General features: G+C 39.0%; 1 protein-coding gene across 1 annotated transcript in view; it reads left to right on the top strand.

Annotated features, from left to right (window-relative positions):
- Positions 1–5996: 5996 nt before the first annotated feature.
- Positions 5997–26529, top strand: part of ALDH1A2 (aldehyde dehydrogenase 1 family member A2) — a 52549-nt gene continuing 32016 nt past the window's right edge. The window contains exons 1-5 of the mRNA XM_088443117.1: positions 5997–6239; positions 19122–19226; positions 19576–19716; positions 21044–21173; positions 22639–22700. Of these exons, the coding sequence (XP_088299243.1) occupies positions 6123–6239; positions 19122–19226; positions 19576–19716; positions 21044–21173; positions 22639–22700 (555 nt within the window). The 5' untranslated portion in view covers positions 5997–6122. The remainder of the gene's footprint in view (positions 6240–19121; positions 19227–19575; positions 19717–21043; positions 21174–22638; positions 22701–26529) is intronic.

Genomic DNA, 26529 nt, shown 5'->3' with positions numbered 1-26529 from the left:
AACGATATATTGTGTGTATGCCATGAACGACCAACAATGCGTACAGACTCCAGAGCCGGAAGCAGAGTGACCATGTAAGCTATTGCTCTGCTTCCAGCTCTTCACAGAGATGGGCCCTTATTGGAGCATGTCTCCCGGCCGGAGATTTTTGATAAATTAGAGTCAAAATTTACTTTTAAATTTTGCAAATTTAAGCACACATCCTCATTAAAAATACGGTATCGAGCCTAATTGAATTCAGCACACTAAGGCCCTGATTCAGAGCCGGACGCTCTGACAGAGTGCTCGCTCTGAATCAAGGCATCTTTTTTTTTTATGGAGCGGCCTCCTGGCCGTTCGCAATACTGTGGGTTGCCACCCACAGCTAATGCGCGCGGCCAGGATGATGGTCGCGATGGTCAAGACCATCGGGCTTGCAACGAGACCCTTTTGGCTCAAACAGAGCCGAAAGCTCTCCCACTGACATCACTTGTGATGTCAGTGGGGCCGCCCCCAAATGGTAGGCGTTCCCTTGGGAACGCCTCCGTCTGGGCACTCACCCCCCCCACCAAAGGGGGCATGCTGTCACTCAACATCGACAGCATGGCCCCTTTGGTGCGAGACCCGGAGCGACGGATTGCCCGTCGTTATCCGGGTCTCGCGCATGCGCATGACGGAGCCGGCTCCGTCGTGCGCATGCGCTCTGGGCCACCATCAACCCGGTTGCGAGCGCTCAGTGCTTGCGACCAGGTCTGAATCAGGCCCTAACTTCTAACAAAAGTTATAAAGCTGTCACACCAGCCCACTTAGATCTCCTCTCCTAGTTCTAAATACTCCCCCAAATGATCCCAGAATAACTGGTACTAGATTGCATGCAGTTCTTTAAGAGTTTACTGACCAGCACCTCACTTATTAAATACATTATATCATTTGCTATCTCTCCTTAGAAATCTTTAACTATTATTACAAAACTGTTTATATAAACGTATCCACACAGTTTATACCACAGACTTTAACTACTGAAGTTCCATTAGTCTTTATGCAAGGCTTCATTGGCCAGACCAAACTTGTTATAACAGCCACAGTCATTCCTTTATGCAAGCACTGCAGATTGTGTAACATTTTAAATAATAATAAATAATATTGTAACATGTTCATTTAAATCTGGTTGGGACAAATTTATCTGCATCCGAAGCCAGAGTCAAAAGTTAGAAATCACCAGTTTTTGTAAAGTAAACTTTTTAGGGTCATGCTTTACATATACTCAGATGTGGCAGTGTAACTACAGTATACTAGGAAACGTTTTAAAATCATAAACAAACTTATTCTGTATGTGCTGGTTTTAATTACTTCAAAGGAGGACTTTTTTTCTTTCTACATCCTTTTCTGAAGAACAATCTCCTGCTGTGTCTTTCAATAGCTTGAATTATAAGGCACTTATTTTAAGGCACAGCTGGAAGTCACTCTGAGTGTGTACTCTTATTTTTTACCACTGGTCTATATAAAAAAAAACAATGCATTAGAGTTGAAATATCTCATATTTACCAAGTTATATAAATACATATTGTAAAAAAAAAAAAAAAAAATTTCCTTTTCAGTACAGTACAGAGTAAAGCTAGTGCTACCATGATTAAATAACAGATACTGTTAGATAGTTTGATACCTTTTGTGTTTCTACTACTAAAAAAAAAAAAAAAAATAAACTATTTCTAAAGCGCACAACACACTGAAAATTCAGAACTCTGTGCCGTGATTTGAAATGTATGTGAATGGCCGTCTTAGTTTTCAAACATTGGGTAGAAGTGTTCCACTGGCCACCTGCAGTTTTCAATGAGGTGCACATGCATTCTACATGGGGGATTCCATATGTGTTTTCACTGTTAAAAGAAGATTTTAACTAGTTTTGAAAACCATTGATTGTTTTCATAGTTTGACGTTAGAATACAGCTTAAATATTTCCATATTTCTGTTAAAGTGAAATGCATTTAGCAATTTCTGTGTCCATTATAAAGTGTAGTACTTTTTTTTTCTTATTTAATTGTAGTGATTCTATATTTGATTAAAATGATTACATCTGAAACACGCATCCACTTATTGAATATATAATACACCTTTTACACCAGAGCCTGGGTTTTTGCTGGGTCTACCCGGGTAGCAGCTCAGTGTAAAAGGGTCCCTGAAAAATAACCCGGGTCAAGTGCCCCAGCATTCCAACCCAGGTAGCTACCAGGGTTGGACCTAGGATGGACCCGGGTAATGGTGCAACCCGGGTTATCTGACCTGGGTCATGCCTAAAATGAGCTGATTGGTGGTTGTGGAACATTCACCTCCTACTTTTTATGACCTCACAGGTTTAGCAGGGCAGACCTGAGTTCAGTGAGAACAGGGCTGACTGGGAGTAACCCAGATCGAAGGTGCAGTGTAAATGGGGTCTGACCTAAGTTGGAACCATGTCCATAAACCCAGGTCGGACCTGGGTTTTTGGCGGAAAAGAGGTATAAGGAAGTTGTTTCCCTTCTAACAATGTCTTGAATTATGTAGGAAGAATTTAATACAATTTTTCCATAAGAATGTCACTTAATGGATATCTGGTTGCTGCTGGTTGGTAAACACTCTCTCTAGCATCATTGCAGAATTAGGGGCCTATGTATCAAAGCTGGGAGAGAGATAAAATTGTGAGAGACAAAACACTAACCAGCTTCTAACATTTTACAAGCAAGGTTTGAAAAATGACAGTTAGGAGCTGATTGGTTAATACTTTTTCTGTTACAATTTTATCTCTCAACAAGCTTTGATACATAGGCCCCTTAATATGTACTTTATTGGGATCAGATCTGGTGATGGAGTAGGCAAGGACAACATTATTCTCATCAATCCAATAGCATAAGCACACATGCTGCATGGAGCGGCAGACAACCATCTTGTTTTGGAAGAAATGCTACATCATGGGGTGAAGCTGATCTCCCAGTTCCATTAAATATCAATTAATTTTGACCTGGTCTTTTAAATGGAATGATTGCACCCAAATTAGGTCTTGAAAATGTGCCATACAATGTTACGGAACTATCAGAACCCTAAACAAGCATTAGCAACAGTACATTTAAGTTGACATCACATATGCATTCATCAGTTTGTTGAAAACATTAAGAAGAATGATTCACCTGACCATATCATCTTCCTGCATTGCTTAACTGTCCAATACCTGTGCCCATTGTAAAAACAAATTAGCAAATGCACATCGCTAGGTATGATGGTCTGTGCACTGCAACCAAACTAGGGTATCCTGATCTTGTAATAAAACTGACTGCATGTATCACTGGTTTAAATTTGCAGTTGCTCATCTGTTTTGGAACTCCTGCTAAACATGCCCCAACCATCACCCACCTTTCAAAATCACTGCAGTCATTCTAGCCATAATTATAAACGGTCTAGCATTTTTATACATGACTCTAGATCAGACGTTCTCAAGGCTCCCAAAAAGTTCAGGTTTGAAGCTGCATACACACAACGATTTGTTAAACAATATTGTTTAACGATAATAGTTTGAAAAAATTGTTCACTTTCTGAGTCAAACGTGAACAATAATAGTTTATGTGAGTTCACGTTTGTAGTTTGTGGTTCAGTCAGACTTGTCAACTCAACGATTTTCATTAAGGGAATATGCAAAAATCATTTGTAGTTCAAAAAAAAATCGTTCATTACACTTTAAAAAATCTGACAGATAATCTGACAGAAAATAGTTGGTAACAAAATCGTTGTGTGTGTATGCAGCTTTAGAGATATCCATTGTTGAGCACAGGTGACTTAATTAGTACCTCAGTCAATTTGATTTTACCACCTGTGCTCAACCATCATCCCCATGAATTAGGTGGCAAATCACACTAATATAGTTTATTTTTTAAACATTAAATGGGCCTATTTATCAAGCTTTTTTTTTTTTCTAGAAAAGTACGTATGTAGAAACTGCGTCTCTGCATAATATTGTGTTTCTCTGCTATGTACTAACAGCATAAAGAAGAAACTATCACAGAAATCTCCTGCAAAAAGTGAATTAGTTATGAATGGGGACTACAGACTGACCCCTATGTACCAAACTTCAAAAAGTGAAGCTTTTCATCCTCAGATGGCATAAAATGCTTTCTGCCTATAGGAGGTATTCATACAAGGGTCTTTCAAAAAAGTGAAAGACTCCTCCGAAATGCCCGGGATGTAACTTGCAGGAATAGTGGTCCTCGTAATGTCCCTGCGAGTTACATTTAATGCATAGAGGGGATATTTTTGTTAAAAATTAATGTCTGTTGCAATACAGGCTGACGATAATTGCGGCACTACATAGGCATCTGCATTTCAATATGTTAGACTGAAATATTGAGTCAAAACATAAACTAAGGGGCATATGTATCAAAGCTTGATGGGAGATACAATTGTGAGATATATATCACCAACCAATCAGCTTCTAACTTACATTTTGCAGGCTGTTTTTAAGAAATGATAGTTTGGAGCCGATTAGTTGGTGATATATATTTCACAATTTTATCTCACATCAAGCTTTGATACATATGCCCTTAAATGCTCAATATACCATAAATTAAATAAAAGGTGAATGGTTTAGAGACAAACAGCTGAGGCAAAATGTAGCAGTACATGTGAGTTTTGTATCATTATTGGAACAGTAAGTGCTTAAGGCCTGCTGTCTAAAGTGATTTTCCTAAAAATAAAAAACAGCAATATTAGAGGCACTGATAGGCTGAACATAAATAAAAATTAAATCCTAAGCATTTAAGGAATAGCCACAAGTTTGTAATAACGTTCATTTTTGGAGCACTACAAAAACATCATAGAAAGACATAAAAATTATTTTAAAAAATGATACACAGTGCCTTCCACACAGTTTATAACAGTGCATAAAACGCCCACATTCTGCATAAATACAGTGGTGGGATGGGGTTACTGTGGTGCAATCAGCATGCCTCCTGTATTTTAAAGTAATGGGCCCAATCTGTACTTATGGCTTGCATATTTTTGGGTGTAGTGTCTTCCATAGACTTTCTCCATAAAGAAATAATATGGATATAACTACACAGAATGCCCGTACATTTATTATTTTCCTCCTGCATACCACACAGTCAGTGGATATTAGAGGTCTATGATGTGAATGACTAATCTATTCCCTTTAAGGTTCTGCAGATGAGTGTGCTATATCAATAACTGTTAATAAATAAACGAAATATCCTGATTTTACAGTTACCACACTACGCAGTCCACACAGTGAAGTTATATGAAGCATATAACTACAATTATATGAAGCATATAGCTACAATATAAGTAAAATCAAAAATGTCCAATCCTCCTTAATGCTGCCACTGCCCTAGTACTGCCTGTCCTATCCGTCCCGTACTTGCTGTGTGCAAGGAGAATAATTAGCTAAATGAAGCCCGGACTCAGGTACAAATCCCCTGCACCTAAAGCCTCATCACACGGATTGTTACTACAGACACTGGCTGAATCATGCACTTTACTGTAGGTGCTGGTCAAGGAGCTGTTTTCACTGTTAATTTCCCTGGTCCTGTTTAACAGATTGTATCTAATTAGGTTCTGAGATGCTGGTAAGGGTAATGAGCTCATGTAACACTTTTCTCTCATTGTCTAAACCCTTTTGGTTTTTCACATGCATTGAACACAACACTGAGGTGATAATTCTTTTTTAATTACTGCAAGTTAATCCTCCTAAAAGAACTCTGCAAACATCCAGTACTTGACAGAAGTATGTATAGCAAGTCAGTGCTTTATAGAATATGGAGGTGTTGGGAGAGCCCCCATCACTGGGCAGCACTGAATGTGTTAAAGGGAAGTCCTATTGACTGCTGATGTGACTGAATAGACTTGTGTTGAGTGGCTTATGTAAATAAACGTTTGTAATTATATCATCATAGGATGAACCAGCCCCCCTGCTTCTCCCCCTGTGTCCAATGAGGAGAGACCCAGCTTGACACCTGCCTATATACAGGGGAAAGGAGCAAATATCCAGAACACTCATCTTTGCTCCACCACAAACAAATATTAGGTCAGTTAATAAGAGCCAGAAAGGAAGAGGTGGGTTAGTGAGAAAAAAAAAATCAAAACACATTTTGCAGCATCCAGCTATGACTTCCAGTAAAATAGAAATGCCTGGGGAAGTGAAGACAGACCCCGCAGCACTGATGGCCTCTTTACATCTTCTGCCCTCACCCACCACAAACCTGGAGGTCAAGCACACAAAGGTAAGAGGATCCACTGCTGGGTGACATCTGAGGGAAGCCTGGATCTCCTCCACTAAATACAGACACAGCTGTGACTAGTGCGGGACTCACCCAGTCCATGACTTCTTACAGCTACATTCTTTCTCTCCGAGCAGTCCCCACATAACTGTGCAGCGATGTCCTATGTACTAAGTTGCAGCTCTCTCTTTGTACAACTTTACATTGGGTCCCGCAGCTGCAGCTTACATTTCCCCTGATTGCGCACCCTTGCTCCCTGATCTGCAGCGGACCAGACCCTGATGTTACAGTGTATAAGGTGTTGCGCTTTCTTGTCACTGTACGTTTAAGCAACAACTCCCCTTTTATTCAATTCAGAAAATTCTATTTATATATTGCTACAATCGATATTAGAAAGAGATATTATGGGGTTAATGCACCAAAGTAACTTAAGATGTATTTTAAAGAATGAAATCCGATGTGTGTGTATGTATGTATGTATGTATGTATGTATGTATGTATGTGTATATATATATATATATATATATATATATTATATATATATTTTCTTAAATGTAACCTGGGTGGCAGATCATTCTGTCATTTTTAACTCTTTGCTGTCTGATTTTCATATATTCGATCAATATACAGCACAGTATAATTGTCTTCTATTTCGTTAACCACAAAAGCAAGTATTAATCTGCTGATAAATATTACTTGTACAATTATACTGGTTCCTGCGTTTTTGTTTTTCCCCCCATCGCTTTAAAATGACATGACCTTTAATGAATAATACAAGAACATAAGTTTATTCACTCTTCCAGTTGTAGCAGGACTGTACCACATGCCATTACAGTTCTGCAATATTCTAAACCTAGTTTGTGGATCCTGTAAATCTAATATTATGACAATACTACAGGCTTCTGAGAAATGAATTATATTATAGCTCATTAACTTATAAAACTATTTTACCCTCATAATTCTGTTGTGCCATCTGCAATCAATTTGTTTGCGTTGTAATTGTGGTAACTTGATATCCTCTGAAACTCCAAAGAAAATATGTTAATTAACTCCAGTATGAGTTAATTACTGTCTATATTAGAAGTTTAAACTGATCTGTCCAAAACAAACTCCATTTCTATGTAAATAAATATCTCAATGAAGTGCCATCTATTAACAGGAAGCCTGGGTTTTTGCTGTATCTACAAGCTGAATACACTTCCTCCAATACAACCCTTCTTTTCACTCATTAAACGCAGAAGGAAATTATGTTTTTATTCACAATGGACAAATCTAAATAAAAAATTCTGAGTTTTGAAGTATCTTATGAATTGTTATCTGAACAACACATTACTAAAAGGTGGTATTTATTAAAGGCTGCAGAATAAATATACTTCTGACCTATTGCCAGATTTCATTAGACAGCCAAGGTCCTGAGAACCTGACCTGATCTAATCCATTTCTGTGTAGAATGGTAAATGTTTAAACAAAATGAATGTTACCTGGAAGGAAATTAAGGAAGTACATTTATGAGTAACAAAGTAACAATTTACATTGTGTCTTTTATCAAGTTTTTTTCACTTATGAATCTATTCATTCAAAATAACTGCTTCTAATGCTATAAAAAACTATTAAAATTAATTTATTTGGCTATAAGAAAAATCTAAGTTCCATAGCCTAGTTTATATTCTTCACCCTTGTTAATAGTAATGACCCATTTGATAATTGATGTGTACACATTTATAAGCCAATACCTGCTATGGCGATTTTTAAGTGATGCCCATGTTTTGTATAGAGACCTACTGTGTGCATCCTGTATTTTGTATAGTTATACAGTACAAGCATTCTGTTTTGCGTTTTTATTATATAATGTCATTAAGTCTGCCTAATTAAACCATAAAGGCTTTTCAGTTGTTTTAAAATCTCTTCACCAAAATCTTAAAAAATGTAAATAAATGAACAGAATACAGTAGAAGCCTGCCCCAAAAGGCACAGTATGGCGAAATATGGCATGTAGGTTTCACATACACCTCAGTAGTGCGTCTTGATACATTAACCTTTTTATACCTAACTTTGCATTTCCTTATTAACATTTACTTATATAGTGCCAGCATATTCTGATGCACTATACAATTTGGAACAAAACGGTAAAAAAACAAAACTGGGTAATGACAGACAAATTTAGAAGCATTAATCTGTTTCATACGTGTTTGAGGGTTTTCTTATGACCCTTTACAGTGGGTTGCAAACATTGGTGTTTCCGTAGCAGTTACAACAGTTGGCATTTGAAGATGTGCAGTAAAATTTTTAGGTCAGCAGTATGAAATCTATGTTGTAGGCAGAGAACTGTATATATTTGGATGCTTCATATAACCATACTATAGAAAACCGTTTAGATTACAACTCCACACTTGCGTTGATATAATGCAGACAGATTGTTTGGGTACCGGAGAAAGCATTTCTAAATTAGAAAATAATGTTCAGTATTTACAGAAGGTTGTATATTGTTGCCTGTCTCCTGTAGCCAATGTGCTTGAGTGAGGGCCTACAGTATAATCTTGAATGTCCTATGGAGATTAAATTGCAGTTATCTTTTTAAGATGCAGGGCAAAAGCTTCATATCCAACTCTGAATCAGAAAAACACAGGCGGTTATCGATTGTGTCCACAATGAGTTTTGAATCGGTTCCAACATCAACACTTTTCTACTGTCACATTGACCATTAGAACTACGTCTAGGTTTTGGTTTAAATTTATTCATTACTTTTTTTAAATCATGTTTTATGTTATCATATTAATAGGTGGGTAATGGACCTATCTTACTTTGTGTTTAATGATTGGTCTAGCCAGTTGGTTTAAATGGTACATATAGCAGTGCGCAGATACTAATCTTGCACACAGGCTTAATGATTAAAGAGCAATGGTATATTTCTTTGCTTGAAACATAAATGTAAGATTAAATTGATTTTTATTTATTATCTATCCAAATGACCAGCTATAAAACGAAACGGTCTTTAGGGATTGAAAAACTGTGAACCTCGAATAACCGTATTTGACTTTAACTGGACCTGTGGTGAATTTACTACTTGATTAATGGATGAAATTAGTAACACATATAGTACATGATAACTGCCCAGGATTGCATTAAATTAACCTCCACAAATGGATACTTATTGGAGCACTTTTAAAAGAATGTTTTGCTGCTGCAATGGGGGTAAAGGTGGCGTCGTAATGAATACGGCCATTCATGCTGGTAGGCACTTCTACCATCTGGGTGAAAAATGTCCCAGATTAATTCTACAATGGTAGTTTTAAATCTCTAGTAATTATTTGTCATTGTGTTTGCAACACTGAACATAATTCTGTCACATAAACAGCAGGGAGAGCAGAGTGGATTTTGCACAAGGATGGCCCTGCCCCACCCCTACAGTTGTATATAGAAGCTGGAGTATTTAATACAACATAATAAGCCAGATGCCTGCCTTACATTTATTCTTTAAACTGTATTCCTCAGCATTGTACGTAGGTGACGATAACTGTCCAGTGTAAACAAGTTTCATCCATTTCTGTGAATTCATATAAACCTGGTAAGAAGTCAGAGTTTAAGAATGTTTTCAATTAGGTTGGTTATTTGTGCAGCTTAGCTTAATGTAGATTAATCTGTACTTAATTCAGATACTTCCAGCAGAAATAACAAACCTATAAAATAGTATAGCAAATGATTAAGTGCTGGCGGTATGTTTCGGTATGTATGAATATTACAATGGGATGGAATGACCTGCAGCAGGGGCATGTAGCAAAAGGCATACGTTTCACAATACATTTGGTTGTGTTTGTTATATCAATGTAGTACGTAACACTGAATGCATAAGCATAAACTGCCTTAATAAATTATTTAACAGTTATATTTCAGTTGTGACATAAATTCTTACAGCCAGCGGAAGAGTAAAGTACATACAGTGCTGGTGTTGAGGTTTGGAGGCCACATGCTTAGTGTGAACTACTATCAGAATAACTGGAAACCACAGCTACTGTAGGCTCCATTTCCACTCTCACCTCTACAGAATGATTCTTCGCTAGAAGAATGTAGTGCTCTATAAATGTGTTCAGCATGACAACACTTGAGTGGTCCTGTATAATACTTCTAAGATGTTAGGGATGTCTAAAGCTGAACCACTTGGTTTGCATCAATGACAACCTTAATAGTTTGCCACCATTGATGTACACTAAGTGTAAAATAATAGATGCCTTGTATAATATGTTTCTTATACAATTGATATAAAGTACCAGCCAATCAGCTCCTAACTGTCATGTCACAGGCTGTGTTTGAAAAATGGCAGTTATAAGCTGATTGGCTGGTACTTTATCTCCGTTCACTTTATCTCCATCCAAGGCTTAGTAAATAGACCCCCTAATGTCTTCAGATGATATATATGTAAAGGCCTTAAATGCCTTCCATTCTAAGTCTTTTGAGAAGTAGACTGATCAATGTCCTGCAATATGGAAGATGGTCAGGAGACAGTTAGTGGCTTAAAAAAAAAGAAGAAAAAAAACCCTCGGTATATCACCTCCGCAAATGGCAGACATGGAGAATCTGGAACCCTTGCCACCCACCATTTATGAGAATGAGTTCTTGATATGCAAAGTCAAACTGCTGACACCTACAGTAATGTGTTGAGATTACAGATTGGACAACTACCTACCTAGCCGTCCTCTCTGTACTCTTGTTACAGAGTTCAAAGTTTTCTCATTTCACTTTTCTTGCCTCCTTTAACTGGAAAATGTAACGGTCACAGCAAGCAGTGGCGGCTGCAGCGTGGTCCAAAATTCAAACAGGGGAGTCACACCAACTGCTGCCAAACATCGCTGGTAGTTGGTGTGGCTCCCCTATTTGAATTTGTAGCTATAACTTTGTCAACTGTTCTTTAATAACTCGCTTTCTGGTTTACGTTACTTTGAGACCAGAATAGTTCCACATCCTTTTCTTTAGATTGCTATAGTTCAGTGCTAACCAGTGGCGGCTCTAGAGGTGAGGCTGCAGTGCACTCCAAAATTCAAATAGGGGAGCCACACCACCTTACACCCCAACTGCTTCCAAATATCGGTGGCCGCGACTCACTGGCAGTTGGTGGGGCTCCCCTATTTGAATTTTGAACTGTGCTGCATCCCCACCTCTGGAGCCTCCACTGATGCTAACAAAAAATATCCTGAAATGTATATATCTAACATACTGTAGCATTTGCCCTGTAGCAAACCTGTTTGTAAACCTTATGAATAGGTGAGAGAGACTTCCTCCAATACATTCCTTATTAACCGGCCTGTTTATTTAATAAATAAAGGCAACAGGGATCATCATAATATATTACTAAATTATTGCTGGGGCAGATTTTCAATACTCAACTGGCTGTTGGCAGTAATTGTGAGCTGGTCTGCGGGGTGAGCATGTGTGACCTGGCAGGCCTGTTTACAGATACGTGGTGGAATGGGAAGCCTGGACTCGGGTTTTTCAGTTTTACGTCTGTAATATAAAATAAGTGTATACAGAGTGGCCATAATAAAACTTGCCCTATTCAGAGCCGTCTGTAGCTTAATTTGATAGGGAGACTAATTAGAACATGGGATGCAGGACTGCAAATAAAAATTGAGTGCAAAAAGTCACCAATAGGGGGAAAATAGTGCAGCGTGAAAATCATCAGGAAAATGGTGGCCGCGCCATTCTCCCGGTGATCTGGGCATGTAGTAGACTCTGGGCACAGACTAGTGCCCAGAGTCTATTGCAGTGGTCAGTGCGCTGCCGGCAGCCGGGGAGAGAGGAGGGAGCCCCAGAAGGGGAATGCACATGGCCCCCTCCTCTCTTAATACACCCCTGCGTATCAGCACCTATTTACACTTAAAAATGTTTACGTGGAATTATGCTACACATGTCCTAATTAGTGTCTCTACCAAATTTGGTGACATTCTGATTGTTAGATCAAGCTACAGACTGCTCTGAATAGGGAAAGATGAATTATGGCCACCCTGTATATTCCCCGTTAAAGTAATAAAAATGTATTAGTATAATGTGTTTTTCTGATTTGTTGTTTTCTTCTTTGTTAGCTGCACTTTATGAATGATTTGCAGGTCCAAACAATTAAATTAACTGTGCCCTTACTGGCCAAAGTGCCTTGAAAAACTGCATTTCCTGTTTGCCACTATTAAGTAATGAAATGTTTTCAGAATAAATTTTAAGTTGTGAATATTTCTATGATCATCATTTTGTTAAAGTATTTTCTTGACACTTTACTTGTAAGTGTTTTGGTTCATTTAAGCCTACAATAAAAAGGAGAGCAATTAAAGTTAAGTAAACAGATTCTACTTTAAGTGCAACCTAACAATTGGTAATAATTGTAAATCTTGGATTGTGACGCTAACAGAAGTAAATCCTAGCAAAAACAGTAAGGGACCAATAGTCTTAAGTAGGTGGTAGTAGTAGTAATAATAATGTTGTTATTTATATAGCTCTTTTCTCCTAATAGGACTCTAGGTGCTTTACATTTGCCTTTACAGCACAAAATACAATACAAGCTTAACAAGGGACATTAGTGAAATGATTGGGGGAACAGGAAAGTCTTGAGTCTACTTTTGAAGGACTCTAGAGTGGAGGCTTCTCGAACTGTGCGGGGAAGCGTATACAGTATATTACCAGAGACTGATCAGAACAACCATTGTATAGTGTGTACCCTGAAAATCACCCAAATCATTGTACTATGAATTGGGTGGTTGCATCTTCCCATCTGATGTACTGCACATCGGATGAGAAGAGAAGACGGCTGATGCGGTGCAGTTACATTAATAATGTAATGATATTTTGCACGGTCATACAGCTGATCGTGCTGTGTACGGTGATGTGATATATCGGTACATGACATTACTGGGTTGCCTGCTCATCCAGGTGTGTACCCAGCTTTAGAGACCCTGACAGATGACCCTTATAATTTGGAATAGTTTAGAGACCCATTAACTCACAATTCTAATTAACCAAATCCTGTGATGTTTGTGTATTTAAATGTTGTAAAAATCATAGCTTCCCATATGTTTAGTTGAGGCCTATAGACCAAATTATGTCTATCCATACGCACAAAAAAACTAAAATAGAATATGGAACTTTGTTTTTGTTAGGCCTATTTACTAAAGTAAATGTGTAGGGATAGCCCTCCCCTTTTTCAGGTATTTACAGCTATGCTTTAGTCACAGATAAGAAAGTGACCTATATATTGCAATTAGAATGAGGCTCACAGTGCTCCTGATGGAGGTGAAAGCTGTCTGATGTGGGGTGGGGAGCCCTCCTGGTACCTGATGTGGGGGTTTTGAGGACTGAGTTTGAGTCAAGATACTGTAAGACTGCTACTGTGGTGGAACTACAAATCACAAAATGCCCAGTCTATTGAATACTGCTTCACATGCCGGGAAGTTGCTCCACCAAAGATCTGACCCACAGACTCAGTTGCTGGTGCCCCAAGCCCCCGCCTCTCATGCCCTCTTACCCACAGCTCCGTCTGGTGCATTCTTGTTGACATCCAGCTCCTGGAAGATCTGCAGCCGCGCTTATACTCGGGCCTGCCACACAGGTCCACGGCTAGAGATGCCACCAGGGAGGAGTGGGACAGAGAGTTGTGGGTGAGAGAGGGCGCCTGAGTCACACTGGCATGAGAAGCTGCTGAGGAGCAGCGACCTCAATGAGCGGGGACAGGCTATAGATAGATGGAAGTGGCATCTGTTGGTCTAACATGGAGCTCGCCACTAGTATATGGTTATGGTAGCTTCTCAGGTGCCAGGAAGAGGTGACATGTATTGGGCGGCCGTGACAGTACATATTTACAGCCCTAAGTGGGGGGAATATATTGTGGGCGATGGAGGTGCTCCTTCAGTGCTGGCGGCAGGCGCCTCCATTGTCTCTCATAGATCTGCCCCTGATCTTGAGTCCTTTTATTGCAGCACTAAGGGAGCTATTTACTAACTGGAGAAAACCTCTATCTGACAAAAATGTGTTTCTGCCAGAGATGGAACCTTTCCCTATCATTTACCGGCTAGCCAGGTCATGCCTGCTCTCATCCCGTCATATTGGCCCAACTAGCTAGGTCATGCTTGCTCTCATCCCGTCATACTGGCACGGCTAGCTAGGTCATGCCTGCTCACATCCCGTCATACTGGCCCGGCTGGCTAGGTCATGCCTGCTCTCATCCCGTCGTACTGGCCCAACTAGCTAGGTCATGCTTGCTCTCATCCAGGCATACTGGCCCGGCTAGCTAGGTCATGCCTGCTCACATCCCGTCATACTGGCCCGGCTGGCTAGGTCATGCCTGCTCTCATCCCGGCATACTGGCCCGGTTAGCTAGGTCATGCCTGCTCACATCCCGTCATACTGGCCCGGCTAGCTAGGTCAGCGCCTGCTCACATCCTGTCATACTGCAAAGCAGGATGTTAACTCCTAAAGCTATCAGCTAGTGCTGCTCAACTGCCTCAGAAGGTTATAATGGTAATATTTTTTATTAGTGCTATAGACTGTAAAGGGAAACTAACTGATTTGCCATTTGCTCAGAAGTGTGTAGTATCTATAAAGTTTGCCACTTACTGGAGATCCACAAAAAGAGATGGCTATTATTTGGATTCCTGATATGGAAAACTTATAATACTATGGCCTTATTGTGTTTTCCCTGTTGTATGAATTGATTTTACAACATTATTACACTGTAAAAGAATCACTTTAGTAAGACTGTAGAAAAGCTTTTTTACATTTGTTTAAAAAAGAGAAAACCAAAACCTATATATAATATATATTTAGCAAAATTTTGCTTTAAACTTTGATTCTACTAGTAAATTTAGAATCCAATGTTTATGGCCCAGTTCTCAATAAAAATACTGGTGAGTGGTTGGATTAAACAATCAGTCTAAAACCAAGCATACTAAAACATGTGTATGCAGTGCTTGGGATTTGAAATGTTTGCCCCCTGTGGCTTTGAAAACAAACAGTACAGGCCTCCCCCTGTTTTGTGTGATGCTGTGTGTAAATTGCACCAAATGTCTCCCAAACTGCACATGGATAACCAAAGCCTTTCACATTCAAACAAGGCATATCTGATGTTTCTTACATGATTGACAGCCTACGATAAAGGACGATGTTAAACAGGGCTAGGAAAACCCTTATTTAGTGTTGAGCCCTGCCTTTCCATTTTGTTATATATGATATGAAGACTTTGGGTTCATCTGCTGTAAGCAGTTCGCAGCTCTAAATAGACTATAAAAAAAAAAAGAGTGAAACACAGACCAAAATGATCAGCTTTTAAATCACACTGACATCTAAAGGAAGAATACTTGGAGACACAGAAGTAGCATATATATACTCTACAATCCCTATATTAGATAAGATTTTGCTGGGTTAACCTGTACCTAATTCAACTTTGAGTAATGAAGTGGAAAAGACCAATATTAAATGTAAAACAGGGTTACAAACACTGGTTTCGTTATTACCCTTAACTGGTCAGTAAAGTAAAAAATTAAATAAACAAGTTTATTTAACTCATATGAACGTCTTACAACTAAAGGACTTTTCTTACTTCCTATAACTGGAAAATTGAAAGTTAGGCAAATACCAGGGTTTGAGTATATTTCAGCTGGTGTTGGGAGATATTTGGGGGGAGGTGGTCGGTATCAGGCACTGCACTAAAGTATTTCTGCTTGGGGGGTGGTACTCAAATTGTGGCATTGAACTCTAAATTCATCCTTCTTTCCAAGAACGGCTTGACTCTCAACTTTTAGTTTCCCAAATAACAATTACTTTGTTCTTATACGTTACTGCAGCAGTGCATTAGTTACAACCACTAGCAAGTAAATGATGACCTTCAGGGGTTCACATATCTTGTAGAATAACTCTACCTGTGTCACACTTGGATATAAAAAAAATAAATAAATGAAAAAAAAAATATATATATATATATATTTTAAAACGGGAAGCTGATCTTTAATTCCACAAGATTAGTGGAGGGATATTTAAAGAATGAAAAACTGTTTTAAATTTGCTTGGTCTGGATACTCTCAGTAACAAGCACTCAGGAGGATGCAGAAAATTCTACCATCTCTCAGCTATATCAAATGAAGACTGTAAATCACCATTGTTACAATAGCACATCATTTTTCAAACTACTTTTTAAAAAAGGAAATTAGATCTTACGTTGCCACCACCTGTTGATGTGTGTTTTAAATGAATCTTCTCTGTGCCCTACACTGAGAGGTTTATGTGAGCTGCTCTGTGATGAAATTATAGCTTGTGTTAAGAGGGTATACGTGGACTTGTTTTTTTTTCCCGATCTTTTAATTTACTGTTGCTATATCTAACTACATTTAGGAAGCATATGAAAAAAGATAATCTGGTTTCTGGTTCTATAGGAAAATAACCTCTGCACCTCACAAAGACCTGCTGTAGTTAATCAATTACTTTTATTTTTCTTTATATGTACTTATTGCTGAATTAAGCTGTAAAAACACCAGGACTGATTTATGGTAAAAAGTCAGCTTTAATTAACGCTGAATCCAGGGGAATGGACATAGTGGATAGTTTTTCCTATTGAATTTGAACAATGGGCTCTCAGGGGTTTGTGGCATGATTTACATGGAAACAAGCCCTGCTTCACTAAGGGTCCTCATTTCTTTGTGATGCAGCCTTCAGTGATGGCTATATATAATCTCCAGATAGGATGATTTCTTGTCATAGTTTACCTGATTTACAGACTGCCCTTGGACCACACTCTATAAATTAGAGTGTGGTGGTGGGGAAACTAATTTAAGCTTTGCAGGGATTCCTTGTGTTTTCTTGCAATGCGTCATCACTTGTCCACTACATGGCATTTTTATGAAGTGACCATAATGAAAGTCAGATTAAATGCACAGGGGTATATACATTTAATCGACAACCATCAGTTTGTATAGCTGGAAGAATTCTATACATGTGTATAATAGCCCCGAGTGAATGCAAATATATTACAAAAGAATGTGTGCGCTTTTTGGTATGGATGTCTGCAGACTGGTACTACCTGACACAGAACACTTAAGACTTTCAAAAGTGAGTTATTTAAGTGTAAAGGTTTTGCCTTGTAAATCCAACAGCTGCTGCTTTTCAAGACTTGAAGCTGTTCCAGAATGTTAGATAAGGTACTTTACACACAATGGAGTACATGGTATGAGTTTGCACCTAATTTATATGTGATCAACTCTTGTTCATAAGAAATTAAAGGAAAAACTTGTTTACCTTGGGTGAAAAAAGAAGACTTGACCATAGCGTGTCCTATTGCAAGATCTGGTTCCTTCTTGTTGCAGTCCATTATTAAATGGTAGTCATGGCTACTTAATACAGCAAAGGGGGGATGTATTTAAAAGGGAAAAAAAATCTTGTGATAACGAGCTATAGGATGGTTAAGAGAATGCCATTGTCAACCATAACTGTACACTATGGCCTGTGCCATCTTTACTACAGTTACATGTGGGGCTGACTAAGAATAGTGACACTGGGATACCGTTAAAATGCGAGGGGATTCCAGCAGTCAGAATGCTGGCACCGGAATCCCTACACCCGTCAGAATACCAGCGTCTACATCCTGACCGCCGGCATCCCGAAGGTAAGTATCAGAGTTAGGGTGAGTGTTAGCATTAGGGTAGGTCACTAGGGGGAGGGTTAGGGTTAGGCACTAGGGAAGGTTAGGTTTAGGGTGCGGGGAGAGGGAGGTTAGATTTAGGCACTTGGGGGGAGGTTAGGGTTAGGCAGCTGGGAAGGCTAGGGTAGGGGGAGGGTTAGGATACCGACCGACAAAGTGTTTTTTTATTCTTTCTAACCCTGACGGGATGCCGGTGTCGGGATTCTGACCGCCTGGATCTCAAGCGCCGGCATCCCATACCCATCCCGTGACACTGTAGTCCCCACTCATGCCTCTTCACATGTATACACTCCTACCTTGGGTGAAAATACCATAGGTGCAAGGGGTGCTGCTGCTATGGGGCCTAGAGCTGAGGGAGGCCCATCTTCCTTGTCAAAGCTACGTGTTGTATACTTTTTACATCATTGGGTGGTACATAGGGGCCCTTACAAACTTTTTCTATGGGGGTCTTCAAATACCTAGTTAAGCCCCTGAGTCATATTGTATAATACTGTGCACTGCAAAGTACAGGCCAAATGAGAGATAAGGGTGTTGGATGTTTTGTATGGGATTGATGGGTAAACTGGGGAAATCAATAGAAACTAAACCTACAATGTTTGTTATCCTGGAAAGTAGCACAGTGTGACAGATTAATTATTGTTGCTCAAAAACCTTAATTAAAAAGTATTTTAGCATTTAAAAAAATATTACATAGGAGTTGCCTGGAAGAGTGCCACTCATGCAGTTTTGAAACACAATTACTGTAAAATCATATTACAATGTACTGTAATTAATACTATACCAATGTGATAACTCTACTATGAAGCTTTTTCTCTTTTATCGTTAATAAACATTATTTAAACTGGCTCATGTGATCATTCTGGGCCAATGTTCTCAAAGCAGCTTGATGTCACGGGATGTTTCTATGGAAGACGTGTTCTTCATGATTTCCTGCTCTGAGCAGGGCTAGAATAGTCTTGGCATGTTAAAAGTGAATACTGAAAGAAAAAAATATAGAACATGCAATAGAGCTACAGATCAGTATTGACAGTTCACATATCTGTATAATCTACACATTAGCTTGTAGAATAGATACTGATGAAATGGAGGCTTGTAGGGCTCCTTTATGTTCATGGTGTGAAATGTAGCTTTACATTACTCTAAATGTACTGAATAGAATTGTGCTTAATAAATATATATATATATATATATTTAATTTTTTTTTAAATTCTAATTTTCTTCAGATATTTATAAACAATGAGTGGCAGAGTTCTGAAAGTGGCCATGTGTTCCCTGTCTACAATCCCGCTACAGGGGAACAGATTTGTGAAGTCCAGGAAGCTGAGAAGGTAACTGCTATTAATATGGATTTGAGCCACTTGCATATGACCTTGCTTACGGGATAAACCACATACAAGTACACACTCCTGCATATACAGGTCTCTATGCCCTTTCAAATGAACTGAACTTCTTTTTTTTTTTTTAGAGAAAGCAACACGTTTTGCTTCTCAAGTAGTCTCTGATTGTTTAAAACTGCCAAGTTAAATTAGTACATGTTAGCATGGCATTATGCAGTTGGTGGGATTTATTTAATGCCCCACCTGAACTTAATCTGTTGCCCAGTATAGGTACAGGAGGTGATAGCTTCCTCTTGGTAAAGGCAGCCATAAACCATGTTCTTATCTGTCCTCTCTAAAGGCTGATGTAGACAAGGCCGTGAGAGCAGCACGCTTGGCGTTTTCCCTGGGTTCTGTGTGGCGGAGAATGGATGCATCGGAAAGAGGACGACTGTTGGATAAGCTGGCTGATTTGGTGGAAAGAGAGCGGGCAATACTTGCTGTAAGTAACATATCTAATACCACTGCATGTGATGTACAATGGGGATGAAACTTTACCCAGCGTCTATATATATATATATATATATATATATATATAAAATTTAAATTTGGGTTCTATAGATTGGGGTGGTAGAGGAGAGGGGTTATATCAAACAATAAACAGGCACTTGTATTTTTCTGTAAAGTATACAAAATATTACACCAAGCCAAATCACTTGTTTTTAATATTTGACTTTAAAGAAAACTTAAATTAGGCTAAATAATACAGAACACATTCCTGCTATGGCTGATCTGGTGTGGAAAATGGTCTCCAGTTTAAATGTAAACACCTGAGGGTGACTTGCTAATGTTGACATTTGTATTTTTAGATATGCACGCCATAATCTCCTATAGGGTGGAACCAATTCGTTATCTGCCAGCTAAATCTGTCATATTTTGGTGTTTCTGGCACAGGTTACACTAAAACATGGTATACTTGTAACAGTAACCGTCGGGTGTTGCAGGATCTTCATTTGGTTATTAAATCTTTCATGTTCTACAAAAGGAACTGGTGCCCATAATAACTAGCAGATGTTGTTCACTGCTGTAAATGTTCAGTGAAGCATGTCTTGCATGACTGGCAAAAATACTGCGTCTGGATAACTTTGCATACAGAGCTTGGTGGGACTGTAAAAAGAAAAAAAAATGAGTAATCGTTGTTTTACTGACCAAGAAAAGCAGTGTTTAAAGAACATCATTATTATGCATATATCATGTGTTATTCAGTTTGTAGGCTACATCTTGCTACAAGTTGTAAATTAAATGCTATGGCAGATAACTGATTGGCTTCTATGCTACTTGGCATGAATCTGTGGAAGGATAACAGTTCAGTTACTGAATTGTGGACAGCAATTTATCCCAATTCTGTAATTGGCTGCGTGATTACTAAAATGTGTGTGTGTGTGTGTGTGTGTGTATATGTGCGTTTTGTTTTTTTATATTATAGAATATATATAATATATCACACTATAATTAAAAATATATTCTGCCAATGTTCTAATGTGCAGGCACTTGCTACTATAGCACTCTTACAAACTAATTAATTTTAAAACGGTTTGGAATAACATTATAGGAAGCCAGGTGTCGGTAGTTAAAGTTTTATTCCAACCATTTGCTTATTAATTTAAGGACTTCATTTAATAGTACGTTTCCAGTAAGTGGTAGGCTTTTTTTTTTTTTTTTTTTATTGCCTTAGACAGAAGTCTAATGTATTTTACACTTCTTTTTTATTTTTTTGGATTGTATTTACTATAACCTCTTGCTGATGTGAATATCATGTCACTTTTCAGACACTAGAATCTTTAAATAGTGGCAAGCCCTTCCTACAGTCTTTTTATGTGGATCTTCAAGGAGTGATTAAAACCTTTCGGTACTATGCTGGCTGGGCAGACAAGATACATGGCATGACGATCCCAGCAGGTTGGTAGTAACCTTCCGAATATCTCTTTCAGTACAACAATTATGACTGCACACAGATAATGTCTGCCATCTTTAAAACAGGCACTAGACTGTATTAAATGACTCCAGCTGTAATGGAAAAGCTTGGATACCATCATACTTGCCTTACTTTTGAAAAAGCCTTTCAGGGAGATTGTGAAAAGTAACACCTATGAGCGCGGTGGTAAAGTGGATGTGTACTGCTACATCTGAGAGGCATATCATAAAATGAACTCTCATCCAAATGTAAATGAGCCCCTAAGCTGTTAGTAAGATCTATTTGTTGATGAAAACACACTGATACTTCTCTGAAAATGCATGTAGCTATAGGGATCATTGTACCTTATAACCTATGCAGGGAAATTATACTAATGATCCCATCTGAATGTATATATCTGTTTTTTTTTCTATATAACAGCTTCATAATGGGGCAAGGGGCAATCAGGGAGATTGCTAGTCTCTTCAGGGAGTCAGGGAGATTGCTACTATTTCAGGGAGTCTCCCTGACAATCAGGGAGAGTTGGCAAGTATGGATACCATGTGTATTCGTGTGAGTGGATTCCTCTATCATTGACCAAATGAAAGGCCACTAATCTATAATGAAAGCTTTCTATAAAAGCTGTTTCTTTTTCTATGTCTCTACTAAAGGTTGCTGTTGCCAGTCTTTAGACAAAGGGCAGCAACAGACCTCCAGCTTTAAAGGACATTCTGAGGAAACTGACTGAAAAAAATTATGGACTCTATCTATATGGCCCACAACTGGGGGAATATGATCTGCTTCTCACTGTGATTCATAGTCTGGTACCACTGGTATTCAATAGTCCTTACTTGTTCTGTGATGTGTGCTGGTATCTCCCTCCTTGGCAGTGTCCTTCTCTTGGTCACCAGAAGCATAGCACTGCCAGCCAAAGGTTAATGTGAGATCCGCATGTACAGCTGACATTACTGCCAAATAACAAATGCATTTGTTGCAATGAAAATAGTTTATAAAATGTACAACGTGGCCATAATTAAAGTTTCCCCATTCAGAGATGTCTGCAGCTATCACTAATAGGCAGAATGCCTCCAAATTTATAAGGCAGAGGATTCTGTTAAAAAAAAAAAGTTCTAAAATCTGCCGATATGGGAAAATGGATGAAACTGTACCAACAAGTAAATAACTTGAAGAAATCTCAAATTAAATTTAAAATGTTTATTCTTCCTGTTTGTAAAATCTGTAAAAGAAACTGTCGTTTTTGGACATCTAGGGAAAAAGTATCTGCATTTTAATGTTTATGCACAATCCTTTGTAAACAGTCTTTTTTTTTTTGTTCTCTGCATGTACCACGAAGATTTAAGAGTTTCAGTGAATGTACAAGTTATTGAATTGACTGACATGTTGGTCTGTGATATTGTGTACAAACTTCACTGTTAACTGTTTTTTTGGTTTTTTTTGTTGTTGCTGTAGATGGTGATTATTTTACATTTACAAAACATGAACCTATTGGTGTTTGTGGACAAATCATACCAGTGAGTATCAACCTTTCCCTTCACTTGGTGCCTGGCAGGCATCCACACAATGTGGGCTTGCAGCTGTGTGATTGTGTTGTACTTAACGGAGAGGAAAAATTCTGTAAGAAGTTACCAAACACTGACAATCTCCTGCTTCTTGTACAATGAAATGGTTAATACGTTGTTTATGAGATTGGTTAGTTCGCTTTAAAAAAAAAAAAAAAAAAAAAATCAGCCCCTGTATGTTGTATTCCATTTCTAAATGCAGGGCTGCATGTTTTCCTCAATGGACTTCTATTTGTCATCTGTAATATTCTGTTAAGAGAATTTAGGTAGAGGCCAGAGTTTGAAAGGCACCTAGGAGGGTAAAGCCTCACTCAAATTATGTTGATGGTCTAAAGTTGCAATGCATGTGCTCCGCAAAAGTGTGTGTATGTATGTATATGTATATGTATGTATATATGTGTGTGTACATATATATATATATATATATATATTATAAAAAAATATAGACCATGGCTTTAAATAGAGAGATTGCACTGTGTAATTAACTTAAGGTATATAATTGGAAACATTCTATGTGACTTACTACAGCATAAAGCCAGCGGAACATCTAAATCTAATACATTCTTTTCCCTAACACACCCATGGAAAATGTTTGTGGCAGGCACTGTATGGCTGCAATTTCAAAGAGCCTGAACATTGACTTTTATGGTAAATGTTTCCTCTCTTCTGTGCATCACGTGTCTTTTGAGATCAGAATAGGTTGTAGAGCATGAAGTTTCCAGAGTCCTTAGATATCTATGGAGATGGTCAGAAATAACATTTCCAAACTGCATTCATGCGGAAAAGACTCCAATCTGCCACTTTATTCTTCCAATGTCACCCATCTGTGGCTAATAGTAATAACACTATTTCAGCACCCTACAGCTTTATTTCTGTGATCTTGCTTGTTAATACCTAACCATGTAAGTATCGCCTTGTGTGTATGAGTTTGTGAGACGTGGCTGACTTGATTTTATGGAGTACGGTCGCCTATATTAAACCAAAATCTGAACAGACCGGTTACACTGTAAAGTTTCCTCTGTATTGCCATGCCTGCATACGGTCTGCCAAGTTCACCATGAAATTATATACTGGTTAGTCCATGGCAGTGGTACAGATGCTAATCATACTTGCAAATCTCCTGTAACCTCCTACTTAACAAATTGTGATAAGGGGCCTTATTTAGTAACCCTTTTGTCATTATCAGGTCCTAGCAGTGTGGAAAATTAAGTTAGCCTGAAATTGCAATTCATTGATGTCTATTACTATTTACAGCGGTTTGGGGATGAACATGATGCCGTAGTTCTGTGATATTAGAGGGATGGTCAGATGAAGGGGGAAATCTATGACTGTGATATGTGAATGTGCTTTGACCTCTCCACATCTCTAACTACATTTCATAAGATACAATCTTTGTTCGAGCACTAATGAGAGAAAGGATCAAGTTGATGAATCGCTGTCCAACTTACTCTAGAATTTAGGCTGTCTTACTGTTTGTCATTTAATGCAATCAGGTAAAAGGCATCTATGGTTAATATTGGCACCTTCCCATAGTAATTATACATCAACTACATTACACTGATAAAGGGGTCTATTTATGTACTGTATATTTACATTACCAATATGTTAATTAATACTACACATCACAATATTGTAATGTGAAATACATTAGTGTCCTAAGTAGGAATTCATGTACACCTACCTTCTCCGTGATGCGATCTTGTTTCCTAGGTCCCAGCAATCCTATCTTCTCCTTCCTTTCGGTAGATTTACCGTTCTCTGCGCTTTGTTATTATTTCTGCTCATGTGCCGTCTATTTGGTGCCTCATCTTTTTTTTTTCTTGTGCATGCACTGCTTGCTGCTCTTGATGTACATGTTTGCGCATGCGTGGGAGTCTGCGTTCATGTGAGGGTGGACTTGTATTCCTCGGAGCGAATACTAGTCCAAACTAGGCTACTGGGAGATAAAAGGGGCAGAGCTATAATTGAGGATGACCTGAAAGACAAGGAAGTGTTCAACTTCCCTGTCCTTATCACATAGATGATCAGATCAACAGATGGTGAATCTGAGACTGCCAGAGAAATGGAAGCAAAGCTCTCTGTTCCTTCATGAATCACACTCACTATACAAAAGTATGGTGATGCGATGCATGCACGAAGAGGTGCCACCACTGGAGAAGGAATAACCTTCTTCACTGTAACCAACTCTATGAATTGACAAACGCAGTGATAAGCCCTGTTTTCAGGGAAATAGAACTCTTCACTGCTCTAGGAATAGACCCCAAGGTAACACAAGAGATACTTCTCTATTGCATGCAACTTAAAAAAAAGTGACAAAGTTCCAAATTCAGGAAAAAAGACACACACACACACACACACACACACACACACACACACACACACACACACACACACACACACAGGCTAGACACACATTCAAGCCATGCACATAACCATCACTAAACTACAGTATAGGATCACTCATCCTATACTGTAGTTTAGTGATGGTTAAGTGCATAGGCCAGAGCGAAAGGGACTGTAAATCTTACAATACACTATAACTGATTGAACTATTAGAGGGAAAAGCACAGATCACATCCTACAGCATTTTCCCTGAACATGTAGCTTTAGAAATAATACCTTTCAAGTTTGTTCCTCATGTTGGGAATTGATGACTTGTGCAGACTTTAGATGGTAATATTTTTCAAATATAGCTGTGCCTAGTTTATACTCCAACACTAAATGGTCCCTTATTTGTTCCTTTTAAGCATCCTCTTAAGCTTTCTTTTGCTATGTTGGAGAACTAGGCATTCTCCTCCATATTCTCAATAGCGTTTCAGTGAATTATGAAGAAACTGCAGTCACTACATAGCAGTTTACAGACTGAAGGTGATAGGAGTAATTTTCTTGTTTGACACTGAGAGGAACCAGCTTATGTTCTAAGCTTTTATGGCCGAAAAAGAATCGGCAAGCTTCTGAACAGTACTTTATTGAAGGCTTTGCAATTAATTTGCACAAAAGTTTTCTGCATGAAGTCATTGTAATCTCTTCTCTATAGAGAAAAGAGGCTTCCTAACCTCAGAATATCTCTAAAATGCTTATTTCCACTTTGCTATTCTTGCTCAACATCACAAGTTACTCAGATTCTTTGTGCTCTACCACCACATTCTGGGCCTCATTTAGAGGCGGTCGGAGGATGCAAGCAGTCGCTCAGAAACTGGGCGGCCACTGGCATCCTGACCGCCCGCCTCTGTTGCGGTCATTAGGCTGTGGGTTAACACCCACAGCTCTAATGACTGCTCCGGTGATGGTCGCGATGGTCATAGACCATCGCGACCATCGGGGCTTACGACGAGACCCTAGGGTAGGGTCTCCATTGTCGTAAGCCCCGGAGAGCTTCTGGCTCTGCCTGAGGCGGAAGCTCTCCACTGACATCACTAGTGATGGGAACGCCTCCGTTTGAGCTGCCACCCCCCCGGCCCGCCTTCCAAACGGAGCGAGCTGTCAATCAACATCAACAGCTCGCCCCCTTTGGATCGAGACCCGCTATGACCGGTGCTGTCGGTCGTAGCGGGTCTCACGCATGCGCACGACAGCGCCAGCGCCGTCGTGCGCATGCTCTGTGGGGGGCCATCGTCCCGGTCCGAGCGCATCGGCGCTAACGACCGGGTCTGAATGACCCCCCCCTGTTTACTTGGGTCTTCCATTTGGATTTCACCAAGGTGTTGGAAGTTCTAAAAGCCACTATCAAGAAACAAAGAATTATGGTATGACCTTATATAGATAACAACATTCTTGTAAC

The sequence above is a fragment of the Taudactylus pleione genome, unplaced genomic scaffold (genome assembly GCF_031769625.1).
Source record: "Taudactylus pleione unplaced genomic scaffold, aTauple2 ptg000019l, whole genome shotgun sequence".
Lineage (NCBI taxonomy): Eukaryota > Metazoa > Chordata > Amphibia > Anura > Myobatrachidae > Taudactylus > Taudactylus pleione.
Note: the sequence above shows the minus strand (reverse complement) of the source record. Positions and strands in the feature narration are given on the sequence as shown.